Below are 23155 nucleotides of genomic sequence, written 5' to 3' on the forward strand. Positions count from 1 at the left end.
CATTCTCAGTGTATGTGCACTGGAGGATTCAGGTTTTCACATCACACGTGTAAGTTGCGTATTGGACCGTGACTGGCTTCCAAACTGGTTGTGATGTAACAAAATCATGTACGTACTACGTATCTAAATTTGGGATTTAAGGTGAACACATGAAATGTTCCCTCTTCTGATGAATGTGAAAACACCCTTCTAGTGTCAAACTCTGCACATACATCACTCTGCACAGTGAAACTCAAACGTAAAACATATTTTAAACTAAATATTTTAAATATTATATATATAATTTTTTTTTTTTTTTTTTTTAAAAAAACAAAAAAGAATACAGATGGCTGAAGGTTACAGCTGAAGGACATTTTGAGCCAATGTCATCACAGGTCATAACCCCCTCATATTAATGTAGTGTCAACAACATTGCAGTCGATAAGATCCCACATTAACAGTGTGCACATAACATATTGAACGGGCACTATGCCTTTAGCCGGCAGATTTGCTTTTTTTACACTTGTCATGTATGTCACAGCCTGCACTATATTTTAGACCTACACCGCCAAACTGAACTGCATACAAGAACACTGAAATGGTCATTTGATGTTACCAGGGAAGTCCAGTGGAATAGCTCTGAGCCCATTAGCTCTGTTTATCAATGTTGTAATTGATTTTCCTGTCAGTTCCTCTCAGCGAGAGCGTGGCATTGATTGGTTTCCTGTGTTGGCAAATGTTGGTGGCAACATGCGAGCTGCAGGCCAGTCCCCGCCCCATGTCATAGTGGAGGGTTCAACATCGACAACTGAACGAAAGAAGTACATTTGTTTTGCCTAAATATGAACTGTGAAAGAGGAGACTGAAGGTTTTTGAAAACACTTGTCCAAGAAGTGTCCTGAAGGATGGATATTTGAGTCATGGCTGTCTAGTTGTCCAAAACCAAGAAGGATCTGACATTCTGGTTTTTGAATCAGGTACGTTGTGTTTATTTACTTTCAGGGAAACATAGCTTGGTTGAAGATTTGACCAACTAGTGAGAGCAGAGAGATTTTTCTACAATGTAACTGCTGCCTTCCCTATGCAGCAACACTGAATCAAGTATTGAGACTATCCAGTATTTGAGAGCAGAGTATTTTTGGGAGGGGCACAGCTAGATGGGCATTCTGGGAAATCAGAGCAGAGAGGAATTTGTTAAGGGGTGGGGTACAGAATATTAAACGTCACTAAGTAGTTCCCTTTTTTTGCATTCGTATTGAGATTTTCCAAGGCTAATTTAGAATAGAAAATACGGAGGCAAATCTTATTTACGCACATAAAGTTGAAGGAATCCACAGTATAAGTCCAATATAACAAGAAAATTATATGAGTAGAGTAATGTTGTTAATGGTGTTATTGAATACTATAATTGTATTATTAGTAGTAGGCCAAATGTCCTTCAAGAAAGGACCTCTTTGGCCTAAATATAAATAAAAATGTGTTTCCCGATCACCTGTCAGCCAGCAGAGCTCTATGTCTGACACGGACCTTATGAAGAGTGGGGGACCAGCCAGCAGGGGCCCCGAATGCCGCTCACCTCCAACTCCCAGAATGGACCTGCTCAGCCCCTCCAAGGTGAAGGACCGCTCTCAGAACGTCACAGAGAAGGTCACGCAGGTACGGGGGGCCGAGGACCTTGCGTGGGCTGAGAGCCAGGGAGTCCCATTAAAGAGCTTTAAATGAATGAACACTGGCCATTAACCACCAAATTTCAAATGCCACACGATGCATTCACTGCTTGCCAGAGTCTGTCATTAAAGAGCTCACATTAATCATGTTTTGAGGCTTCCAGAAAGTTGCCATGACGGAAGACTGCCGTTTATTTCACCCACTAGTGGAAAAATCAGTAGATGTTTTGGTGGCTGGGTGTTTTCCTTCTGGGTGTGAAAAGCAAAGTTACATTGAGCCACAGTTCAATTCAGACCCACTGTTGTTACTGCCGGAGCCCTGCGGCTCGGCATTCTGCATCACTGCCTCTGTGGGATGGTTTGTGATGGATATGAAACAACTGCAAGTGTTGCTAAATGGGGTCACTTGTTTATTCCTGTCTGCCCTCCCGTCTGTCCCCCCATCCGTATATATATATATATATATATATATATATATATATATATATATATATATATATATATATATATATATATAACTATTCATCTATCTGCCTGGTAGATAGATCTGTCTGCAAGGTCAGTGAGATTCGTCAGGGCTGCAAATGTTAATTTAAAAGTGGGCTAAACACGAGGAACACGAGGACTGTGGCAGCACATGAACTTAGTTATGTGATTGTGACGCCTAACTCGTCATTAAAGCCCTCCAGCTCACCAGCATCCTCAGTCAGCTCTTGCACAGTTGATTACAGCACACTATTGCTTTGGCTTTTTAACTATCTGGAAATAATTGTACTATCTGGATGTAGTCTTTACTCAAGTCTCGACTCCGTTGGGAATCACCAATGACAGGATGGTCAAGGATTTGTTGGACCTACAAGGTCGCAAAACCAGAGCATGCAGCCTCCAGCAAGAATTTGGTCAAAATATTACATCTTCTAGAAAGGTCTGTTGGTTAGTATGAGTTCAGAGAATGTACTTGTTTTCCTTTAAAAGATTAGATCTGCTTTGTGTCAAAGTGAGAAGAGTTGCAGTTTTATGTTTTGGTCTTTATTTGCCTTCTGGGAGAAGATTTCACTAAAGAGGATACATAATTGAAGGAAGATTAAAAGTCAGTGTTCATAAGTGAGAATCATTGCATACTAACGCATTCTTTATGTTTAGGTACTTTCTTTGGAGTCTGATGTACTGCCCGAATACAAACTCCAGGTGCCAGAGACAACATGGTGGATCTTGCTTCATTACAGCCCCTTCAAGGCATTTTGGGACTGGATTATTCTCATCCTGGTCCTCTACACAGCTGTTTTCACTCCTTACTCAGCTACCTTCCTCCTGGATGAACACAGGGATTTACGGCAAAGGAGTTGTGGCTACACATGTAGCCCTCTAAATGTGGCGGACCTTATGGTGGACGTGTTGTTTATTGTGGATATAGTCATCAACCTTCGCACAACGTACGTGGATCAAAACGACGAGGTGGTCACACAGCCGAGCCGGATAGCCAAGCACTATGTCAAAGGCTGGTTCCCAATTGATCTGTTCGCAGCGATCCCTTTTGACCTTCTCATTTTCAGATCTGGCTCTGACGAGGTAAGAACTCTGCCTCTCTGCACATCATATTAAATTACATTTTTCAGAAGAACCCAAGTTCACATTGTTTGTATTGATTCTAAAATAACTGGATAAATAGATACAAGTGTACTGTCCTCAAGTGTCTAAACTTCTTGTATGAGTTCTCTAAAGTTACTGTAAATTGAACAGCCATTTCCCTGCCTAACATCCTCTTCCCTGTCGTTAATGGACACCAAAGATGGCAACCTTAACAAGCCTGCTGAAAACTGCTCGGCTGTTGCGATTGGTCCGTGTGGCAAGAAAGCTGGACCGATATTCTGAATATGGGGCTGCTGTCCTGTTCTTGCTCATGTGCACCTTTGTGCTCATCGCCCACTGGCTTGCCTGCATTTGGTACGCTATTGGCTTTGTGGAGAGGCCGTACACAGAGACTGGCTGGCTGGACAACCTGGCTGAACAAGTGGGCAAGTTATACAACGACAGTGACTCCACATCCGGTCCATCAGTCAAAGACAAGTACGTCACCGCTCTTTACTTCACCTTGAGCAGTTTGACGAGCGTGGGGTTCGGTAACGTCTCTCCGAACACCAACTCAGAGAAGATCTTCTCCATCTGCGTCATGGTCATTGGCTGTGAGTTAAATAACACTGTTAGGGACTGTACGGAAATAATTGGGGTAGGCAGGCGGGTCTAAGCCTTATTTCACTTACACAAATGTGTATATACAGAATATTAACCGGTTTTATAACCCCTGCATATTTACCAAATATTACAATTAAAATGCCACAATCACCAGGGCCTTATTATAATCTCTGTGCTTGTTGCTTCTTCTGTCTCAGCCCTCATGTATGCCAGCATATTTGGGAATGTGTCAGCCATCATCCAGCGTTTGTACTCTGGTACAACACGCTACCACACCCAGATGCTGCGAGTCAAAGAGTTCATCCGATTCCACCAAATCCCAGGTTGCCTTCGCCAAAGGCTGGAAGAGTACTTCCAGCATGCCTGGTCCTACACAAATGGCATTGACATGAATGCTGTAAGTAAAAAGTGACAGGACCATAACTGCTGTCAGGGTTGTTCAGCATCCTTGTCTTGCATCCAATCGCTGATATATTGATGGTCTTGTCTTCCCATATTCAGGTTCTGAAGGGATTTCCAGCGTCTTTGCAGGCAGACATCTGTTTGCACTTGAACAGATCTCTGCTACAGAACTTTAAGGCTTTCCATGGAGGCAGTCAAGCCTGTCTGCGCGCCTTGGGTATGAGGTTCAAGACAGTCCATGCTCCTCCTGGTGATACTCTGATCCACTATGGAGACATCCTGGACTCTCTCTTCTTCATCTCACGTGGTTCCATCCATGTCATTAGGGATGATGTGGTGGTCGCCATATTAGGTATGCAACCAAAGACGATTTCACTGTGATGTCTCAAGAATGCTCCAAAAACATAATCTTCTTGAATATAAAATATTGATGCTCTTGCAGAAAAGAATGACATATTTGGAGAGCCTATCCACCTGTATGATGTGCCGGGGAAGTCCAATTCAGACGTACACACCATCACCTACTGTGACCTGCACCGCGTCCAGAGGGACGACCTGCTGGAGGTCCTTGATATCTACCCCAGCTTTGCAGACAACTTCTGGAGGAACCTGAAGATAACTTTTGACCTGAGAGATGTATGTTGGCATTTGATTGCAAAAAAAATAAAAAAAATACACATTACATCTTGAGAATTTGAATTACAGATGTTTTTATCATTGAGACACAAACTATTCGACCATTTCTCATTAGAATTAGCGTTTCCCCCCAGAAAAGAAGACCCAATGGTTAGCTTCAATTCCAATACAGAGACTTCAATGGAACTACTGCTACCACAATATCCCTGGTTTGCGTCTGACTTGAGACCTTTGTTGCATGTAATTCACGATTTCTCTCTTCATCCCCCTCATTTTTCATCCTGCAAAATAATTCTTTCTAATCGTATGGCTTATTGCTAATATTGCACCCGTAACCACCCAAAAGGGCATTCCCTCTTTGAATTTCTATTTGTAGATTGCCTTCTGTGCTGGAACACACAATTGCTGTTGTAATGCGTGTGATACGGTTTTTCTCTCTGCTCATCAGGCTGATCAAGTACCACCAATAATAACAACTGATGATTCTGGTGACGACTGTGGGTATCGCCACAAGCCGAGACACCGAATCCACTCCCTGGATTGCAGAATCAGGCCAGGTGAGATATTTGGCACAAAATTCTTTCACAGTCAAACTTCTTAACACACAATATTTTGCATTCAAGGCTCTGCTTAGCTCAGTGTGATAAACCTCTTAAAATCATCAATCTGACAGAAGAATTTAAAAATGTGCAGGCATTGTTTTGATTGGTAACCTAAACTGGACTTGTATGAACATATTGCAGAAAGTATAAAAGAGTAATTGAATGCTTTCCTGAAAACAGATGGAATCGATCATGAAGACTCGTACCCCCTTCAGTCCTTCCGTCATCGTCACTCACATCCTCAGGCCCACTGGGATGACCGCTGTAGCTGCGGATCCCCGTGTTCCCAGTCTAGTGAAGACCTGGCTAAGCCTCTTGCCCATGGTGCCAAAGTGGAGCTTTACCCTCCAGAAGATGCCAGACGGGACTACTCCCCCTCTGTAGTGCAGCTGATCCCCCCGAGTGGCACCTCAATGGGGAGGGAAGCAGTGTTGGATCGGGGCCACCAAGGTAGATAGATGCGTCTTAATTGAAGTCTGTCCTGGAAATACATACAGAGTGGAGTTTAAAGTTTTAAACGTGCTATGATTAACTACAGCTGCTGATGTTGTATAGTAAACATTTTGGACATTACTTTAATAATAGTACATGGCTAAAAACTTACACCACTGTCTTTATATTTTCCTCAGCTTCATCTTTGAATGTGCCAGGAATGTATCGATACTGGCCAGAACCTCAGTCACAACAGTTTTCCAGTCGTGCCTGGCGATCTTCCTCTGTCCGCAACTCATACCACCCACCACCATTCACAGAACAACGGCCCAGTGAGCTGGAGTCGCGACTTGAGGTTTTACATTCCCAGCTCAACAGGTAAAACGATGCCCTCAGCTGGTTTTTAATCATTGATACAAGAGGCAGTGGCTGTTTGTCTGGTCAGAATTTTTTTTTTTTCAAATCTAAAAGCCAATGCTTAGCAATGTGATATCATTTTTCCATTCCATTGGCTGGAAATATTGTTGAATATGATTACTGATACTTCACTTAACAGCCTCTGCCATTCTCATTGTCTCTTGATTCCCCAGACTGGAGACTCGCATGTCAGCTGACATCAATGTTATTCTCCAGCTTCTCCAGAGGCAGATTGCTCCTGTACCTCCTGCTTACAGCACAGTATCGTCTGGTACCCTCCCGACTGACTCACCTGGCCTGTATGCAACAGGGACACCAGTGCAGCACAGCATGTACCCCATTTCCCCCATACAGATGGACAACTGTACAGCCACACAGGTAGAGAATACCAACTACTACTACCACTAACAGATATCTTTCTAGTATCTTAGTCGACTAATCGGTCATTTTGGCCTTAGTCAACTAAGATTTCTTTAGTCGATTAGTAATTTGTTAATGCTTATTCATGCTAAATGATTTATTTCCAAGAAACGTATGAACCCATCTCCGGTAAACACAAGATTTAAAGAGGTACTTTTGCATTATTCTTTGTAAGAGAAACTTTTGGAGATGGTAACTGGACTGCAATTATATTGCGCTTTTCTAGTCTTATCAAACACTCAAAGCGCACGGATCTGTCAATTAAATCAACTTATCGATTAGTTGACTAAGAATGTCTTTAGTCGAGGACAGCCCTAGTTTCTAGTCTTTTACTGAAAACATAAAAATCGCACGATTTCTGCACTCTAGAGCTCGACTCAGACTGACCTTCAATTCACCAAGAAGTCCCAGGAGTCACTGTCCAGCGGCATCCATATGACTGTGGCGTCAAACGACACCATGTTCATGGCCGTCACCCCCGAAACTGAGACCCACACAGGGTTGACTCCGCAGCTGGCCCTGCCATCAGTCAAATCCTCCCTCATGGAGAACCCCAAGCTGTGCGGCAGCCTCCGATACCCCTCGCTGCCGGGGAACCTGGACATCACCTCAGGACTGGCTGAGATCCAGAGACATCTCTCAGACCCTGTGCTGCCCGTCACCTGAAGACCTTCAGTAAGAGTTTTTGTGGCAACCAGTGTGACTTTCAAAGTAGTGATACACTGCTACCTAAAGACTTCTGCAAGGAGCCATGTTCAGCTTCCATTACACATTTGGACAAGTAGTGTCTCAAAATCTGATCAAGGATTTCCATTTCATAGTGTTGACACAGGATTACACTCAAGTCAGTGGTGTTTGTAACATAATAATCATATTTTTTTAAAGGACATTTGCAATGTACAGTATGTGTGTGATAAAGAGTGCAGTCAAAATTTCTTTACAACTTCTTGTTTCAGCCCGGTTCAGTACATTTTGCAAGTGCCATCCCCAAAGCTTATATCTTGACCAGGAGCAGTGACTTATTGGGAGTCTCCACTGGTTGCCTGACAACTGCTCCTGGCCAAGAAATAGTCTAGCACATCATAACACCCCATGAAACAAGGTTAGATGTTTCCCTGTCAGTTTTTGTTCTAAGCTAAGCTAACCAACTGCTGGCTGTAGGCTGAAATACAGAAGAATGGTATCTCTCTAAGAGTTGGTGTCTTACCATCTAATTCTCTGAGAAAAAGCTAATCGTTTCCCACAATTTCAAACTGTTCCTTAACGGAATCTGATCATTTCTGGGATATTTTTTCAACAAAAGCACATCACATAAACATATTTGATAAGGATCCATTGAATTTGGTGAAAGAATTGTGACAAAGACTATAAATAGTGGAACAGTTCAATGTTAAAATATTTTTTTCAGTGCTCAGTGGTGCATACACTATGTAGTGGCAACATTTTTTCTACATTTCTGTACTGCGCATTTTATTTAATTATTGGCCGACGTAGGTGCCGCTTCATTGGACCTAAACTGGCCCCAATTTGTGAAAATAAATCATGAACAAGTGGTTTTCTGACTTTATGTTTAGCAAAAAAAAAAAATCACACATCACTGACCCCGTACTGAAACACCTACAACAAGTAAGAAATAACTCCTGTTCACTCCCACGTCTTCACATCCCAATATCACAACAGAACTCAATATCACAACAGGACTCACAGCATTCGTAATACAATGTCAGTTTTCGAGGCTCTTTGAAAAAATGTAACTTTCTATATACAGTAAATGGCAGGATACACTTTTCAAACTATCATTTCTAACTGTAAATCTGTACTATAGATTCTTATCTATATGTTGATGAGTCACCTCACTGTGAAATGTCTACTGAAACTGTCTAAATATAAAACTTCTGTATAATGGTTTGAACTGTGAGGGACTGTTTATTAATGTATTAAATAAAATGGTAATATGAATAAAATAATTGGTGCACAAATTACAAAAAAAATATCTGCATTATGGTCATGGTTAATACTAGTAAATTGTTGCACATATAATGAATTTATCACAACAGAGATGTTTATCATATCACAAATGATGTTCAGTTGAATAAAATACATATATTTATAGGTTTAAAAAAACAAAAACAATTGAATATATGAACACTTAAATCCACATTAACCACATTCATTCCACTTTTAAATGTGGCTAAACTACATTTTTGCTGCATCGTAAAAATGTATGCTTGAGGATGTCGTAATGAGTAAAACTTTAGATACAATGCACCATGTAGCGTATAAAAACATGTAACTGACGAGCCTTTTTGTCTGAGACAACATGCTGAAAGCTTGAAGGCTATTGAACCTTGGTTCATGTCTGTACATGACAGTTTTTGAGACTTGGTTACCATTTTTGTTTTGGCTCTCTGAGTTTTCTGATAAAGTACGTCTTGATATTGTATCACAAAGTCAAGCGCTGACGTACTCTAGTTCCCTTCTCACTCAGTTGAAAAAAGCTTTACACACAATCTGAATCAACATGAACCCAATACGAGCATGAACTGAAAATTGCTCTTTCCTTCTTAAACAGCTTGTATATCCAACAGATAGTTTTTGAGTTGCCTTATTTCTTCATGATTGCAGCTCAGACTCTGAGGATTTCCAGGCAGTTGTTGTAGCAGATAGCAATCCAGTCGGGCTGGGTGGTGGCCCACTGGACATTATTGATCTCTCCCTCGGCTGTGTAGGCCAGTATAGGGTCCTCAATGGCCCGTGGCATCTGCTGGATGTCCCAGATTAGAGCCTGGTGGTCCTCCGCTAGACAGAGAGGAAGGGAGGATGTTTGATGTGAATTGATTTATCTTATTTAAACAGGAAGAAAATTATGTTCCTAAAACACTACATGTTAGTGGCCTCAATCTGGTTGACTATTTTCCACCATGTTTTCTTATTCAGCAGGACCCAAAAACATCAAAGCAAGACCAGGGGAAACAAGTAAGGGACAAAATACTCACAAAACAGCACATCAGTGTATTGTACAGCAGGACCAATGCAATGTGCAAACTGTTGACTGAATTCAATTGCATTTATTATGCATGTGACTGTATTGTAGGGTTGTTTTGGACAAAATGATCCTGGTATATGAGATTAACTTCAGAAATCCCCCCAGGAAATTAGTTAGTGGAGGTGGTAAGCTCTGGCGTTTTTCTTTAACATTGCACATTCTGCTCGGGTTAATCACCTCGAGGCAAACATCTGCTGTCATCGCTCATCTGTCATCATTAGCTGAATCAGATCCTAATGCATCTCGTCATCAGTTGCCTCTGTCCTTAAATGTATGGCCTTTGTTGAGTGATTCTTTTAACCCTGTAGGTGATGTGGTAATGTGTAATCATTCAGTTCACTTCTGCTTCTTCTGTCTTCATTTCAGGCAAGGCGGTGGGGCTACTATAATAAAATGCAGGAGACACTGAACTTAAAAATTAACTTAAAGATAAAATATGAATCACTCTTAATTGTAGTATCAAAAGATACACCAATCTCTTTCTCCAACTTGTGTATTTACTGTCACACTGCTTTGTTGAGTTCATATTTGGGATAAGAACGGCACCCTCTCATGCTCATTGTCAGTTACTGCAATGATGTTCAAGCTCAAATTGAGATGTTTCCTCTCATTCTGCAACAATATAATAATAATAATAATAATAATAATAATAATAATATATTTAGACAAAGCCCTCAACCTGCAAACAAACCCCTGTGTGAATATTGCTAATTGTGTGTTTGGTAAAACCTGCATACCTGCTGTGCAGATGTGACAGGAGGAGTGCGGCGCCCAGGCGATTCCATTGACACAGGCCCTGTGGTTGTTGAGTCTGGCCACCGGAGTACAGGGCACACGCACGTCTAAGATCACCACCTGAGGATAAGAAAAAAAGAAATGTACGGACGTTAACTGACGGCCAATAAAATAGGAAAGAGTGAGGCTCAATATGAAGACCAATTGGTAAAAAGTCCATTCTCAGTTTAAAAAACCTTTTTAAAATTTTAAAGTTATACTTTTAAAGATGTCCATCTTAGAAAAAAAGACAACATTTTACCATTCTCAAACAAATTTGGGTTTTTTTACGCTGTACTGTTTCAACATGTAGACTGCTTATGAGCATATCAAGTATTTTAGGTCAACAGAGAAAACAGAACATGATGCAAGCCATTATGTTTCCCAGGACTTCAAATCACCTTATATTTACATTGAAGGAGCACCACTAACCTCCATGCTGTCCATCGCCATGGTGACTAGGTAGTTGGGGTCCTGCTTGTTCCAGCAGAGCCGGAGCAGTGGGTGGTGCTGGGGGTCTTCATAGATGATAGTGCTGTGTTCGAGATGACGTAGGTCAAACATGCGAACCGAGCCGTCCGCTCCCACTGAGGCAAACATATCCCTGCCTCCACCCGCTCGGCTGAAAGAGATGTCATACACCTGCAATGCAACCAGACAGTGAGTTCTGAACAGCAAAGTGAAGAGCATTTGACATGGAAGATGGGAAAGTTACTTAAGATTATCTATGGGTACCATTTATTTTTTTAAACACAATAACATTCTTGAAGGTTTGATCCATCATGTCATAACATTTACCTCTTTGTCATGGGCAATGAGCTGGGTCTTGACATGACCAGACACTAAGTTGACCCTGCCCAGCACCTGTCCAGTCTCCAGCCCCCAGATCGTACAGGTAGTGTCGATACTGGAAGTACCTGCACAGAAAACATACATAAACCATAAAAACAATGTCATCAATATTTTCAAATAATGACTTTATGTCAGTGAAGCTCATAATTTGTCTAGTTTTTTTTCATGAGGGATTTGCCAATAAAATAATCAAGTCAATAATGTTGCCCTGAGGTAACCCTGCACTAAGATTTTTACCTAACAAGTTTGGATCCACCTCGTTCCAGTCAAAGGATGTGAGTGGTGCACAGAAGTCAGAGTTCTTGTTATTGTTGAGCAGGCACTCCAGTCGGGTCTCTGTTTCGCCCACCTGTCAGTAGAAACACATTTTATTGTCTATATTTGTGCAATCAGTGAGTTCATACAGACCACATCCACCGTAGTTTTTCTTACATTTTCAAGTTTAAGAAATGGGATAAAAAATGATGGGAAAAAGAGAAGAATGTTAGCAAAACTATTGGATTGCATCCTAGCTGATTTCAATCATGGGCTTTACTATAGTCGTCATAAGCACTCATAACGACGTACATTCATCATAGTTTTAGACAATAAAAAAATTCAAAAGACACCTCTATAGCATTACTGATAACGAAAAATGTTTGAATTAGGAGTATCAATGTATACCAGAATGTTTGTATGTAAAATTCAAAGGAAAAGGAAAAACAAAACACCATTTTGGTTTCATGCTGTGGCATATGAGAGCCTTAAGCTTTGTTTGTACTCGCGCAAGACACCATGGCACGGGCCTCCGTAGATCGGCATACAAACAAAATAATCTGTGAATAAGCAAGAAGTAGTAGAGAAGAAGTAGAGAGCGGAAGTGAAGGAAAGTAGGCTGACTGGCAGCAGAAGTAAACACATCCATGGTAAACACAGACGTACCGAATAACATTGCATTTGTGTACTAATTATTAACGTTACCGTCGCTTACCTCCAAGTCGAAATTACTGTCTGCCTCTCGATGTTACGAACACCCTTTCCAGGAGTCCATTTTTTTTTAGCTTTGATAAATCGATCTCTCGTGTTTTTCCACACCCTCTGGCAAAATGCCTCTTCTTTTCCCAGTTTGGTGACTCTCTTACCATGGATTTAGGACCATTTGACTCCCTGTGGTCTCTACATGAAGAATCATACAGCTGTTTCTACAGGCGAACCTGCTTGGCCAGTCTTCCCAGCCAGCCATGTTGAAATGGAAGGCGCACATATTAAACATTAAAGCTTTAGTGCTTAACTTTTTTTATATTAATGAACGTCCATTACATTTAAGCCATTGCCAAATGAGTTGATACAAAGCTAATTAAGACTATCAGCTTCACAAAACTCTCTCTGTATTTCTCAGCATGGCTGCGTTTAGAACATGGTGTCGTTCGGCGACTTCTGCACGCAGAAACTCAAGTGAAGATTATTACCTCTTCTGAAAAGTCCATCGTGTTTTTTTTTTTAATCCTTCGTGTCCTCCTTGGCTACGAGCAACTGTTTGGAGGAGGGGTGGGGGCACGTGCCTGATTATAGAAGGCTTGTGTCATGTGGATGCAACAACAGTGGTGTTGTCATTTGTTAGAATTCCTCACGGGGGCGACAGAAACTACCCACTATAGCTTTAAGAGGCACACGACCAAGCAGCGCGACAACTTTTGCAACCTTCACGTTGGACGCAAATGGCGTTATGAAGTCATTCTTTGGTGTGTGAACCTTGCGCCAGGGACACTACGTCGACCATAAACCTAGCTCTATTTATGAGCTGGACGATAGCACCACATGGTACATCCTGAACTTGTAGTGTGGATAAACAGTATACAGAATATAATACATAGTAGTGACTATATATTATAAGGTTTCCGAATGTATTTCTATGACTACAGACCATTGGTTCAGGTCAGACTAGTCCTCTTACCCTCCAGATTCTCAGGTAGTCTCCGCTGGTGGCAAGCAGGTCAGGGTATGCTCCTTTGCTGTCGGGAATCCACATGACCTTGGTGGTGGGGTAGGGATGGTCGAAAGTGTTTCGACACACAAACTCTGAGTTCTCCTCCTCCAGACCAACTATCTGAACCTGTGAAAAAAAAACAATAACTCACCTTGAGTGAGTCAGTGTAGCGTTACTGAGCGGAGAAACAGTACAGTCAGTCAGGTGTGACAGGTGGTGATGATTCTAGGGATCCTCGGATGGGATAATCCAGTTAGGGATACATTATATCAATTTCCACTCCAACATTCAACCCGAACATTTTCATTATCATGTCATATTTCCCAATTCTTTGTAATACCACCATATGTCCAGTTTCCGCTTGTGCAATTAAATACTCTATACTACGATAGTTTTTAAACATACATACCAGTCCTGATTTATATATAATAATCTTTATAAATAGAGCACTTTTCAAAGCCCAGGTTAAGAAGTGCACAACTAAAAAACTGATACAATCAATTCCAGTAATGCAAGATGAAATAAAAAAAAAGGACAAATTAAGAAGATAAAAGAACATTCAGGGGAAATTAAAAAAAACTCAAGGATTTATTAAACCAGTGGTTCCCAAACATTTTCACGTGAATTAGCCACAAACTTACACAAATTAGATGACCAAAATAGTCAAACATTCTGTCATTGAGTTACTTATAAGGAATTTTAGTGAAAATAAATGATTCCCCTTTTTGCTGGGGACCCCCTGGAACCTCCTCAAGCACCCCTGGGGTCCCCCGACCCCACTTTGGGAACCACTGTATTAAACCACTAACCTGTTATCAAATGTCTGCAACTCACTTCCTCCATTGCAATAGAAAATGTCTTAACATTCATGTTGTTATTCTCAAATGAGGGCAAACTGCTCCCTACAATCATCACAAAATATTTTATAAACGCACAGGCAGTTTTTTTAATAATGTAATACACTCTAAATAGTCTCATTATAGGCATCATCAGAACCAGCCTGACACATAAGTGAACAAGGTGGCTGCTTAGGGCCCCGTGTAGGGTTGGGCATCGAGAACCAATTCCTACTTGGAATTGGTTCAGAAATTATGATTCCAATGGAATCGTTTCTTTATTGGAATCGTTTGGAATCGTTTACAGGATTTGGTTTCAAATCTGATCATGGGTTCCACATGAGCAAGTTTTGGTTTCTGTAGCGGCCAGGCGCTTGTTGTGTTGCAGCCTTGGAGCACAGTAAGCGGCGTTCTAGTGTGGCTTTATTTTACGTTGAAAAAGCCCGGTAAAACTGCAACACACCATTGGATCAAAATAAAACTTTCCTCTTATTTGTGAAATAAGCATGTGACCCGTTTCAACTCCACCCCTCAAAGAATCGGAATCAAAAGGAAAAATCGATATTGGAATCAGAATCGTTAAAATCCAAACGATGCCCAACCCAAGCCCCGTGGCTACCAGAGGACCCCCAAAAGCGCTTGAAATGTCCCTCAAGAGAGCTTAAAACAAAGCGTGTGTTAATGCTTACAACTATGATGAGGAGGATGAAGCAGAACTATCTGGTCTCCAATGTGTGCTTAAACTAATATTTACAATACACAAGTTAGCTAGTTCAGTGCCATGGGAAGTGGAAACACCTTACAACTTAGGCTAGCTAACGTTAGTTGGTCTGTGAACCGTTACTTTCACTTGGCTTTGACATGGGGCCTGGAGTAAGAGAGGGGGAGGGGGGATTTCTACTGCAAATGAATATTCTACATTTCATTGATAAAGTACATCTCCTCCAATCCGTTAATCTGGTCATGTCTGTCATTAAAAATCAGCATGGGACTTGATGAAGTTACCTTGTTATTGTACTCCTCCACAAAGCTACCGAGCGCCAGGCGGAACCGTTTGTCCGGCCGGACACTCCAGTTCATGGCGTAAACTGTCCACGGCGCCTCGTATTTGTAGATTTCTTTACGTTTACCGTGTAGCGACATCTTCCACACGTCTACAAATAACCTCTAATGGAGAACTAGCTAATCACCGGCAGGTCAACAAGACACAACCACCTAGCTAACGTTATGCTAACGTTAGTTAGCTAGCTAGCTAACGTTAACTTATTGTCTCTGCTAACGCTGTGTAGCTAATTCCTATGATGTAGCTAGCTAGTAAACTCGGTATATGTTGAGTCCATATAGTCAAGACGCTTTACATGAGGTAAAAGCTTCACGTTTCAAATAAAAAAACAGTTACATGTATCAAATTAACCGCACACAGCTGCTGAAAGATGTTCTATAAGGCAGCAATGGCGACGACAGGAGGACAAAAATAATGCGACGATTCGCGTCATCGAGGCTGCTGGTGCTACCTTCATGGGGTGGCACGAATATCGTATATGTCTCGACAAAGCTAAAAAAACGGCCCAGCAAGTAGTTTTGGGGGGAAAAGATGTGTTTGATACTCGAGTTCCTGAGAGGTTTAAGGGACGTATAGTTAATAGATTATGAATTTTGTAGTGTATTTGCGATTTTTCTGCCAACAACTTGAATGCCCAACGAGTTCTAAGTTTATAAACAACAGAGCTGTATAGTAACGAAGTAGAACTACTTCACTACTCGACTTAAGTACTAAAAAGCTGTATCTGTACTCTACTGGAGTATCATTTTTTTCTCCTACTTCCACTTTTACTTATTCTTTATGTGCTGCATCGTTACTCGTTACTGTTGTGAATTCCTCACGCACGGAGACTGTGTGTGTACGTTAGTTACGTACGCTAAATATTTAGTACTTCTACTTAAGTGTTGTGCTTAAAGAGCACTTCTACTTCTACTCAAGTCACTTTTTTGATAGAGCACTTGCACTTTTACTCAAGTATGGGTCTCTAGTACTTTATACACCTCTGATAAACAACTTCACGGAAGAATAGTTTAATAATCGTGGAGTTTACGAGAAGTACATGAAGGCAGCATGAGAGAGGCTGTGTTCCAAACTCGAGAAGATGTTTTGAAAATCTCAGCTATGAAAACGCTGCTTTTGTGTACACAGATATGTTGAGGTTCACAGTTTTTCCCTTAATTGAGACTTACATCTCTTTTGAATCTATAAATATAAATCAGGTTTTACTTGGCCATTTCTCCCACCCTCTGGCCTGTATATTGGGACCCTCCCTACATTTAGCTGTGATTTGACCCTTCTACTGAAATGTTTGTAGGATGGTCAATGTGTTTGCATGCACCATAAGCACATTAGTGATGTTGCCAATGCCAACAGTGCACATAAAAGCAACTATTGTTCCTCTCAGCAATACGTGTAGGGTAATTCATTAGCAATGATAGCACATTTGTAGAAACTGAGTTTTGACATCTAATTTGCCTTTAATGCTGCCACACACTTTGTTTTTTCCACCTGGTAAAAGTTAAAACAACATTTGCTTGTCCGGTCATCACACATGGTTTTTATAAATGAGCTTCCATACCACAGTGTTTGCCAATTCTGATGATATTTGCATCAATTTTCATGAGCAGAGGTTAATGGACATGTAAGGGCTTTAATCATTCACGTCGACATTACAATATTTACTCAGCTCAAGATTAGAATATATGACAGGTGTATGGAAGACCTACAACTTTATTTTTTGCTTTCTGGTGGCACCTATTCTGGTATATGGTATATGAATATAAAATCTTTAGTCGTTTTTCTTCCCTTTTTAGCCATGCTATTGGAATCAAATTGAATGTCCTGTGCTCTGCCGGTCTTCTCTTTTCCATAAATATGTGATTTGCAAAACCAGCTCACGTACTTGATTGTCAAACAACTGCAGCAGCTCCCACAGATGTTTGACACTTTGGTCAAGGCAACAAGACACAGCAGCATCATTTATTTTTCATGCTCTTAAATAGTATATCTGTGTCGCTCAGGTTTTTGATCCTCCAAACTACTCTGCTTTATAATGTTGCTTGGGATACTTCTTCGTTCGGAGCATCTGTCCAACAACTCCACCACATCCGCATCTGTCTGGGAAGAATTTGATGTAGAGGGATGTCAACACCTTGAAAAGGGCACATATATTTGGGCTTTTTTTTTACAATGCTGTGCTTTGCTACACCATGTTTGCCACTGTGCCATTTATAATATCTATGGTGATAATTGTAATCTGTGATTCTTTCATCCTCCATACACTAAGTCTGACCCTGGCAGAAAAAACATCCACCTGCAGAAGCAAAGAGCCATTCAGACCCTCATCAACAGCCTGGTGATGACAGTCTTGTCTTACCTTCCTCCAGTCCTTCTGATATCAATTGGGAGGCCCCTGATCAGTAGTCTCGATACTTTCATACGCACTGCTGCTATACCAATTACCATTACTTCCAGTTTAGGCTCTGCTGTCATGCCTATACTCCACCTAAAAAATCATGGCAAATTGAATTGTTTCAGGCTTGGATGCTGCAGGAAGTCATAATTCATGCATCATCTGCTAATTTCTGCTTCTCCCTCTGATATATTCAGGTGCTGTAGAAGCTAAAAAAAAAAAACATTTTAACTTTGAGCTCTGATATGTTATAAAGTTGAAATAAACCTCAAACTTAACGTTCGAATAAGTCATTATCCTATGATGTATTATATCTGACATGATTTTATGTGATTATTTCCTTGATTTTATTCATTTAATGTTACATACTTATATACGTATGTTGTTCATTTTATGTCATATGCATTAATGATTTGTTTTGCCCTAACAGAAACAGAACGTTGAAAAAAAACATAGTTCTCTGATATACTAAAATCTGCATTCTTAGGACTAGTGCTGCACAATAAATCGTTTTTTGTATTGGCATTGCGATGTCGACTTGCGCAATAAACACATCGCAAAAAGGCTGCGACATATTGCAAAAGACACTCAATCAGTAGAAAACTGCACTTTAAAATGTAACTGTAATTCTTTTTTTTTTAATGGTGCCTTTTATGGTTATTTTAATGTTCAATTTGTTCAATAACAGAATGTTGGAAATGATTTTCTTTCATTTGTTTAAAATTCAACAAGCAGTTTGTTATAATTTATTAGAATACTGAGAGCATGCAGAAAAGAAGAACTGAGTACACTTTAATATCTATTTATCACAAGTCATATTGTTTTAGAGATATTCAACAACGTTATCGCATATTGCATATTTTCCTAATATTGTGCAGCCCTACTTAAGTCGCTGTAGGTATGCTTGGGAATGTGTGTACGTAAATGAATGTTGATATTGTGATTAGAAATCAATAGTTAAATGTCTCACAAAGTAAAACTTACAATAAAGCTGTTGAACTCATTTTGTTTTTCTCATTATTATTGATGATAAAACTGCAGTTCCTCCATAGTGGAGAACAGGTAAACACAGAAGACCCAGAGGTGGTTCTGGATTCCCCTGGAGGTACTTCATCACCCAGCATGCCTAATAGATGGGATAGCTGGTGGAAGTTTCTGAGGAATACTTCAGAGTCAGCACTGGAACTTTAATCAGAATAAATAGAAAGAAACCCTAAACGTTTTAACTAACAGTACATGAACTATGGCTACAAAATTAAATGAGTAAAACACACAACAGTTTTATTGGCTTTGAATATAACACATTAGAACAAAATACACCATCAGCATTGTAGTCTAGAAGACATATGCTTCTGTGTATAATTTCCTATAATTTAAAACCTCAGACTGAGACAGTGATCTAACAAAAGTAATGAAATGTCCAATAAACATGTGAAACAAAGCCCTACTGCTATACACAAGCACATCAACTGGATTACTTTGTAAAATCAAAGACTTATTTTTCCAAGATAGATTTAAATTTGGTTCCTCGTGTACAATGATCATATTACAAATGTAAATGATGAAGGCGGGCAGGTCATCTTTCATGACAGTTGTGCTCATGTATAAACAAACATCATTTGCATACTGGGCTACTGAAGATGTATGCTGGAGAAACAATCATTTGTGTGATGGAAAAGTGTATTTTCCAACAGATTACAAGTGATTCTAAGAAGAGTAGTCATAAGAAAATAGCTTTGTCTAAATCAAGACACCTAATACAGACAAATATAGGTTGTGCGGTTTGGTTTTTTTCTCCTTGAATGACAGATTTTTGCCTCATTGTTTCAATGTTTTACAGTAATCTCACCAGTAAAATGAATTTCATTTGTTGTGATTTAGTCCTATTCTATTACTTTACATGTGTTTTATCATGATGCTCTTACAATGAATATGATAAGATCAAACTTTATTGATCCCACAAATTTAGCAGACACTGATTCACATTTATATTAGGGCTGTCAGCATTAACGCGTTAATCGCGATGCGATTAAGGGCTGAGCATAATGCTTTAATTTTTTAAATCGTATCAATCGCCTGCCGCCATTTATTAATTTATTTTCACTTGACTCGGCTTTGCGTCGTGCCTAACAGGCTACTATTTTGCCGTACTTCCTCGTAACACATCCTGCTGCTGCAGGAATAGCAACGCGGATTTCGGTGCCTCATTCTGGTGCCACTGATATGCCTGCACTTCTCTCTGATGCTCTGAAACAGACGTTACAGGCATCAGAAACATTGCTGCATGTGACGCTAGTTAACACTATACTCGACAGCAGCTAACGTTAGCCTACCGCTAGCTAGTAGCTGGATTAAACACGGTTACAATGCTGACAGCTAATGCTAAACGGTGTAAAGTGTGACTGTATTTCACTGTAGAGGATTCCGACACCGGGATGTAACAATCTGCAGCTGCTGTTGTCGGAAAAACACAGACGGTGCGTTCAATGAAACAGGTAATTTACAGTCTCGTGGTGCATTCAAAGTTGTTGTTAAATTCAAATGTGTGACTAGATTAAATATATAATAAACAAATACAAATCTTAAAATCAAGTTCATAAAGTCACTTTCTTTGCATTCATTTGATTCCCAATCAAGATACACTGGTAAGAATTGCTTTCCATTGTTAATATGTACTTAAAAACAGTTCTGAAATGCAAAATAATAGAATTTTAATCATGTGTAATCAAACTGCCCTGCCCGGACCACTCTGTACCACACGCTATCTACAGCAACGCCACCATCAGTGAGGAGATCCTTACTTTCTGTATAAAAGCACGTCTGCAGGTTCTTCCTACAAAACACAACTCATCACTGTGGTTTCCCTCCATCCATTCACCCCTCTGCATGTTGCATGACCTCACCTGGAGTCAGGAGCCCACATTATTAACAGTTGTCCTTTAAATCATTTAAAAGACTAATATGACAGACCTGACAGACTTGTGGACCTCATTGCTGCTCAGATTCCCTGCGTGGCTGATGAGCAGATTTTTAAACACATTACTGTACAATCTGCGTGGTTTAAGTCACCTGCAAACACTTTTTTTAGGAATTGCAGTTAAACTCTTTGAGGTGACGTGCATTTGACTTGTTTATGGAGGACTCTTACTGTTCTAAGACTCTAAAATATCAGTCATTGTTATCTACCATTGAGAACATTGGTACAAATGCAAGCTAGTGTTTGGTAGTCTAGATCATGTACATAGACTGGCGATCCATGGACTTTGCATTGGGGGGCTATCTAAAACAGTTGGCAAAGTACTGTTCAATCTCAGCAACTATAGGAAGCATGTTTATTTGGAAAAGGCGATGTTTCCTGTACCCTTAGAATTGTATAATTCATAACAATGTGCTAATCTGTTTTAATCTGTTGGATCATTCAGGAAATTTGATTCATAATGAAATTTGACTTGTAATGTGGAATCAAATAAAGTATATAAAGTGTGTGTGTGTGTGTGTGTGTGTGTGTGTGTGTGTGTGTGTGTGTGTGTGTGTGTGTGTGAATACAGATGAGATGAGTTCAACATAATTACCTAATTGTACAGCTCTTTTTTTTTTTTTTTTTTTTTACAAAGCATCATCATTATTAATATGTTTAAGATTGTAAGCAATTGTCAAATGACCCATCTGGATGCTACATATTATGATGCTTACATCCTGAAATCTGCTGACACTTCTACTTCTTCTTCAAGTTATTTACATCATCTGTTAAGTAGCATATTTGTGTAAGTAAATACCGTACATAGCATTTCAATTATGGTATTTCTAAAGGCTGCATTGAAAAAAGCCATAAATCACGAATGGTTAAAACCAGAGGCTTCCTGGATTGATGATTTGATAAAGATATACAGTATTGACACACATACCAAACCTTCTGAACCTGCTGAACTGTTACACCACACACATCAAATTCCCCAGATTCCCCAAATAGAGCAGAGGCATGATCACACGCCCTGCACTGGTGGTTATGAGGATCGGTATTGCTAAAAAGCATTCACACTCTTTGTCATCACTGATAATCAGATCCCCCAGGATGTATGCCAGCACCGGAGAGACGTACGAGGTGACGGTCATGACCATGCTGTTGCTGATGATCTGAAGAGCCTTCTTCCTCCTGTGGTGGAGGTCTTCACCTGCACGGAGGGACTTCTTCAGAGTCCAGAAGATGGAGACATCACAGGGGGGTCAGACTCTGCCTGGTGTGGTAGGTGACAGGATGGACCACAGCCAGGTAACAGTCCAGACATATACACGCTGTTAGAAGAGGTCGTCCAGCCAGGTTCAAGGCGTACAGAAGGCTGCTCAGCATTTCAACAGACATGATTTTCCACAGGAGTAAGTTACACAGCCCAAATGGGACAAAACACAGGAAGACCAAGTCCATGATGGTGAGGTTGAGCATGAAGAAGTCGTTCGGGGAGACGGAGGATCCTGCTTTGTGTCTCTGAAACAGTTCCCAGAGAACAGCGACACATGCAGGACATCCCACCAGGGAGAAGAGAGCGCTGAGAGAAGCCCAGACTATAATACCTGCCATGTTGTCTTCACAGTGTCCAAACGGTTCCACTGAAGGCTCACTGAAGTTGAATGTTAGATTCTGAGAGCGAGGATGCACTTGGAGAAACATTTCCGTTACACTTCACTTGAAGGTATCTACATAAGAGTGACATGACACTGTCATGAACGTGTCATAAACATTATAAACAAGTCATAAACGTTTATGACATAACGCTTCTTTTAGTAAGTGTCATTTGGTTTTTGTCATGACAAGTTATGTTTAGGGTTAGAGTTAGGGTTCATGTGTCATGACAGTCTCATTTGTTCATGACAGTGTCATGTCATGTACATACCTTCAAGTAAAGTGTTACCAACATTTCTTACCAGCAGTGACACCTTGATCAGTAGGCTACTTAAATAAAACAGGAAAACATAAAAACCTATGAGGAAAATAAAAATCCAAACTGGTTTGCTAATTTCCAGTTGTCTCCTCCACCTTATTTATCACAAGCCACGATCTGTGTAATTGCAGTCTTACCTCTTGGATCCGACCTTATTTTTGAAAGATTTTTATAATGAAGCGGTCAATTTGTTTATCTTACGAGAATTATGATTTGAATATGCAAGTGACATTGAGGATCATTTTTCCAATCTTGGTCTGCACTGTTAGAAACAAAGAATCAAGCTGACTCACTGCAGATTCTATTAGTTAATGTGTTAAGTGTTGGAAGTACTGGTTAAGTAGCTATTGTGATATAATCTGCATATGATATGTTAAATGACGTTTTCTCTGCCGCACGGTACAGTTTAAAGGTCTGGTATTTACCAGACCAGTTGAAGAAAAGTCTCTTTAACCGCCAGGACAACGCTGCTGTTATTCAACACTTTGACCTCAAATCATTCTACTCTACATTCAAAGGAGGGTGGAGAAGTTCAAATGTA

General features: G+C 40.3%; 2 protein-coding genes across 2 annotated transcripts; one reads left to right on the plus strand and one right to left on the minus strand.

The window, feature by feature from the left end:
* The first annotated feature begins 41 nt into the window (after positions 1-41).
* kcnh6b (potassium voltage-gated channel, subfamily H (eag-related), member 6b) lies at positions 42-8482 on the plus strand. Its single transcript, XM_078278623.1, has 12 exons — positions 42-956; positions 1479-1635; positions 2790-3215; positions 3436-3829; positions 4037-4236; positions 4341-4593; positions 4684-4877; positions 5326-5434; positions 5660-5929; positions 6109-6289; positions 6502-6706; positions 7118-8482. Exons 2-12 carry the CDS (start codon positions 1492-1494, stop codon positions 7412-7414), a joined length of 2673 nt encoding a protein of 890 aa, XP_078134749.1. The 5' UTR covers positions 42-956; positions 1479-1491; the 3' UTR covers positions 7415-8482.
* Positions 8483-8654: 172 nt separating this feature from the next.
* Positions 8655-15707, minus strand: LOC144535876 (DDB1- and CUL4-associated factor 7-like). The gene is made up of 7 exons (XM_078278625.1): positions 15228-15707; positions 13354-13512; positions 11658-11769; positions 11367-11485; positions 11001-11210; positions 10532-10649; positions 8655-9547 (listed from the first exon to the last, which is right to left on the minus strand). Exons 1-7 carry the CDS (start codon positions 15363-15365, stop codon positions 9375-9377), a joined length of 1029 nt encoding a protein of 342 aa, XP_078134751.1. The 5' UTR covers positions 15366-15707; the 3' UTR covers positions 8655-9374.
* Between the last annotated feature and the right edge of the window lie 7448 nt (positions 15708-23155).

Source organism: Sander vitreus, chromosome 21, assembly GCF_031162955.1.
Source record: "Sander vitreus isolate 19-12246 chromosome 21, sanVit1, whole genome shotgun sequence".
Classification (NCBI taxonomy): domain Eukaryota; kingdom Metazoa; phylum Chordata; class Actinopteri; order Perciformes; family Percidae; genus Sander; species Sander vitreus.

Coding starts and splice junctions, on each gene's coding strand:
- kcnh6b (XM_078278623.1), top strand. CDS start 1,492: ATGTCTGACACGGACCTTATGAAGAGTGGGGGACCAGCCAGCAGGGGC. Junction 5,435..5,659: donor GGATTGCAGAATCAGGCCAG/GTGAGATATTTG, acceptor TCCTGAAAACAG/ATGGAATCGATCATGAAGAC. Junction 5,930..6,108: donor GTTGGATCGGGGCCACCAAG/GTAGATAGATGC, acceptor TATTTTCCTCAG/CTTCATCTTTGAATGTGCCA.
- LOC144535876 (XM_078278625.1), bottom strand. CDS start 15,365: ATGTCGCTACACGGTAAACGTAAAGAAATCTACAAATACGAGGCGCCG. Junction 11,770..13,353: donor ACTACCTGAGAATCTGGAGG/GTAAGAGGACTA, acceptor TTCTACTGACAG/GTGGGCGAAACAGAGACCCG. Junction 11,486..11,657: donor GGTGGATCCAAACTTGTTAG/GTAAAAATCTTA, acceptor TTTTCTGTGCAG/GTACTTCCAGTATCGACACT.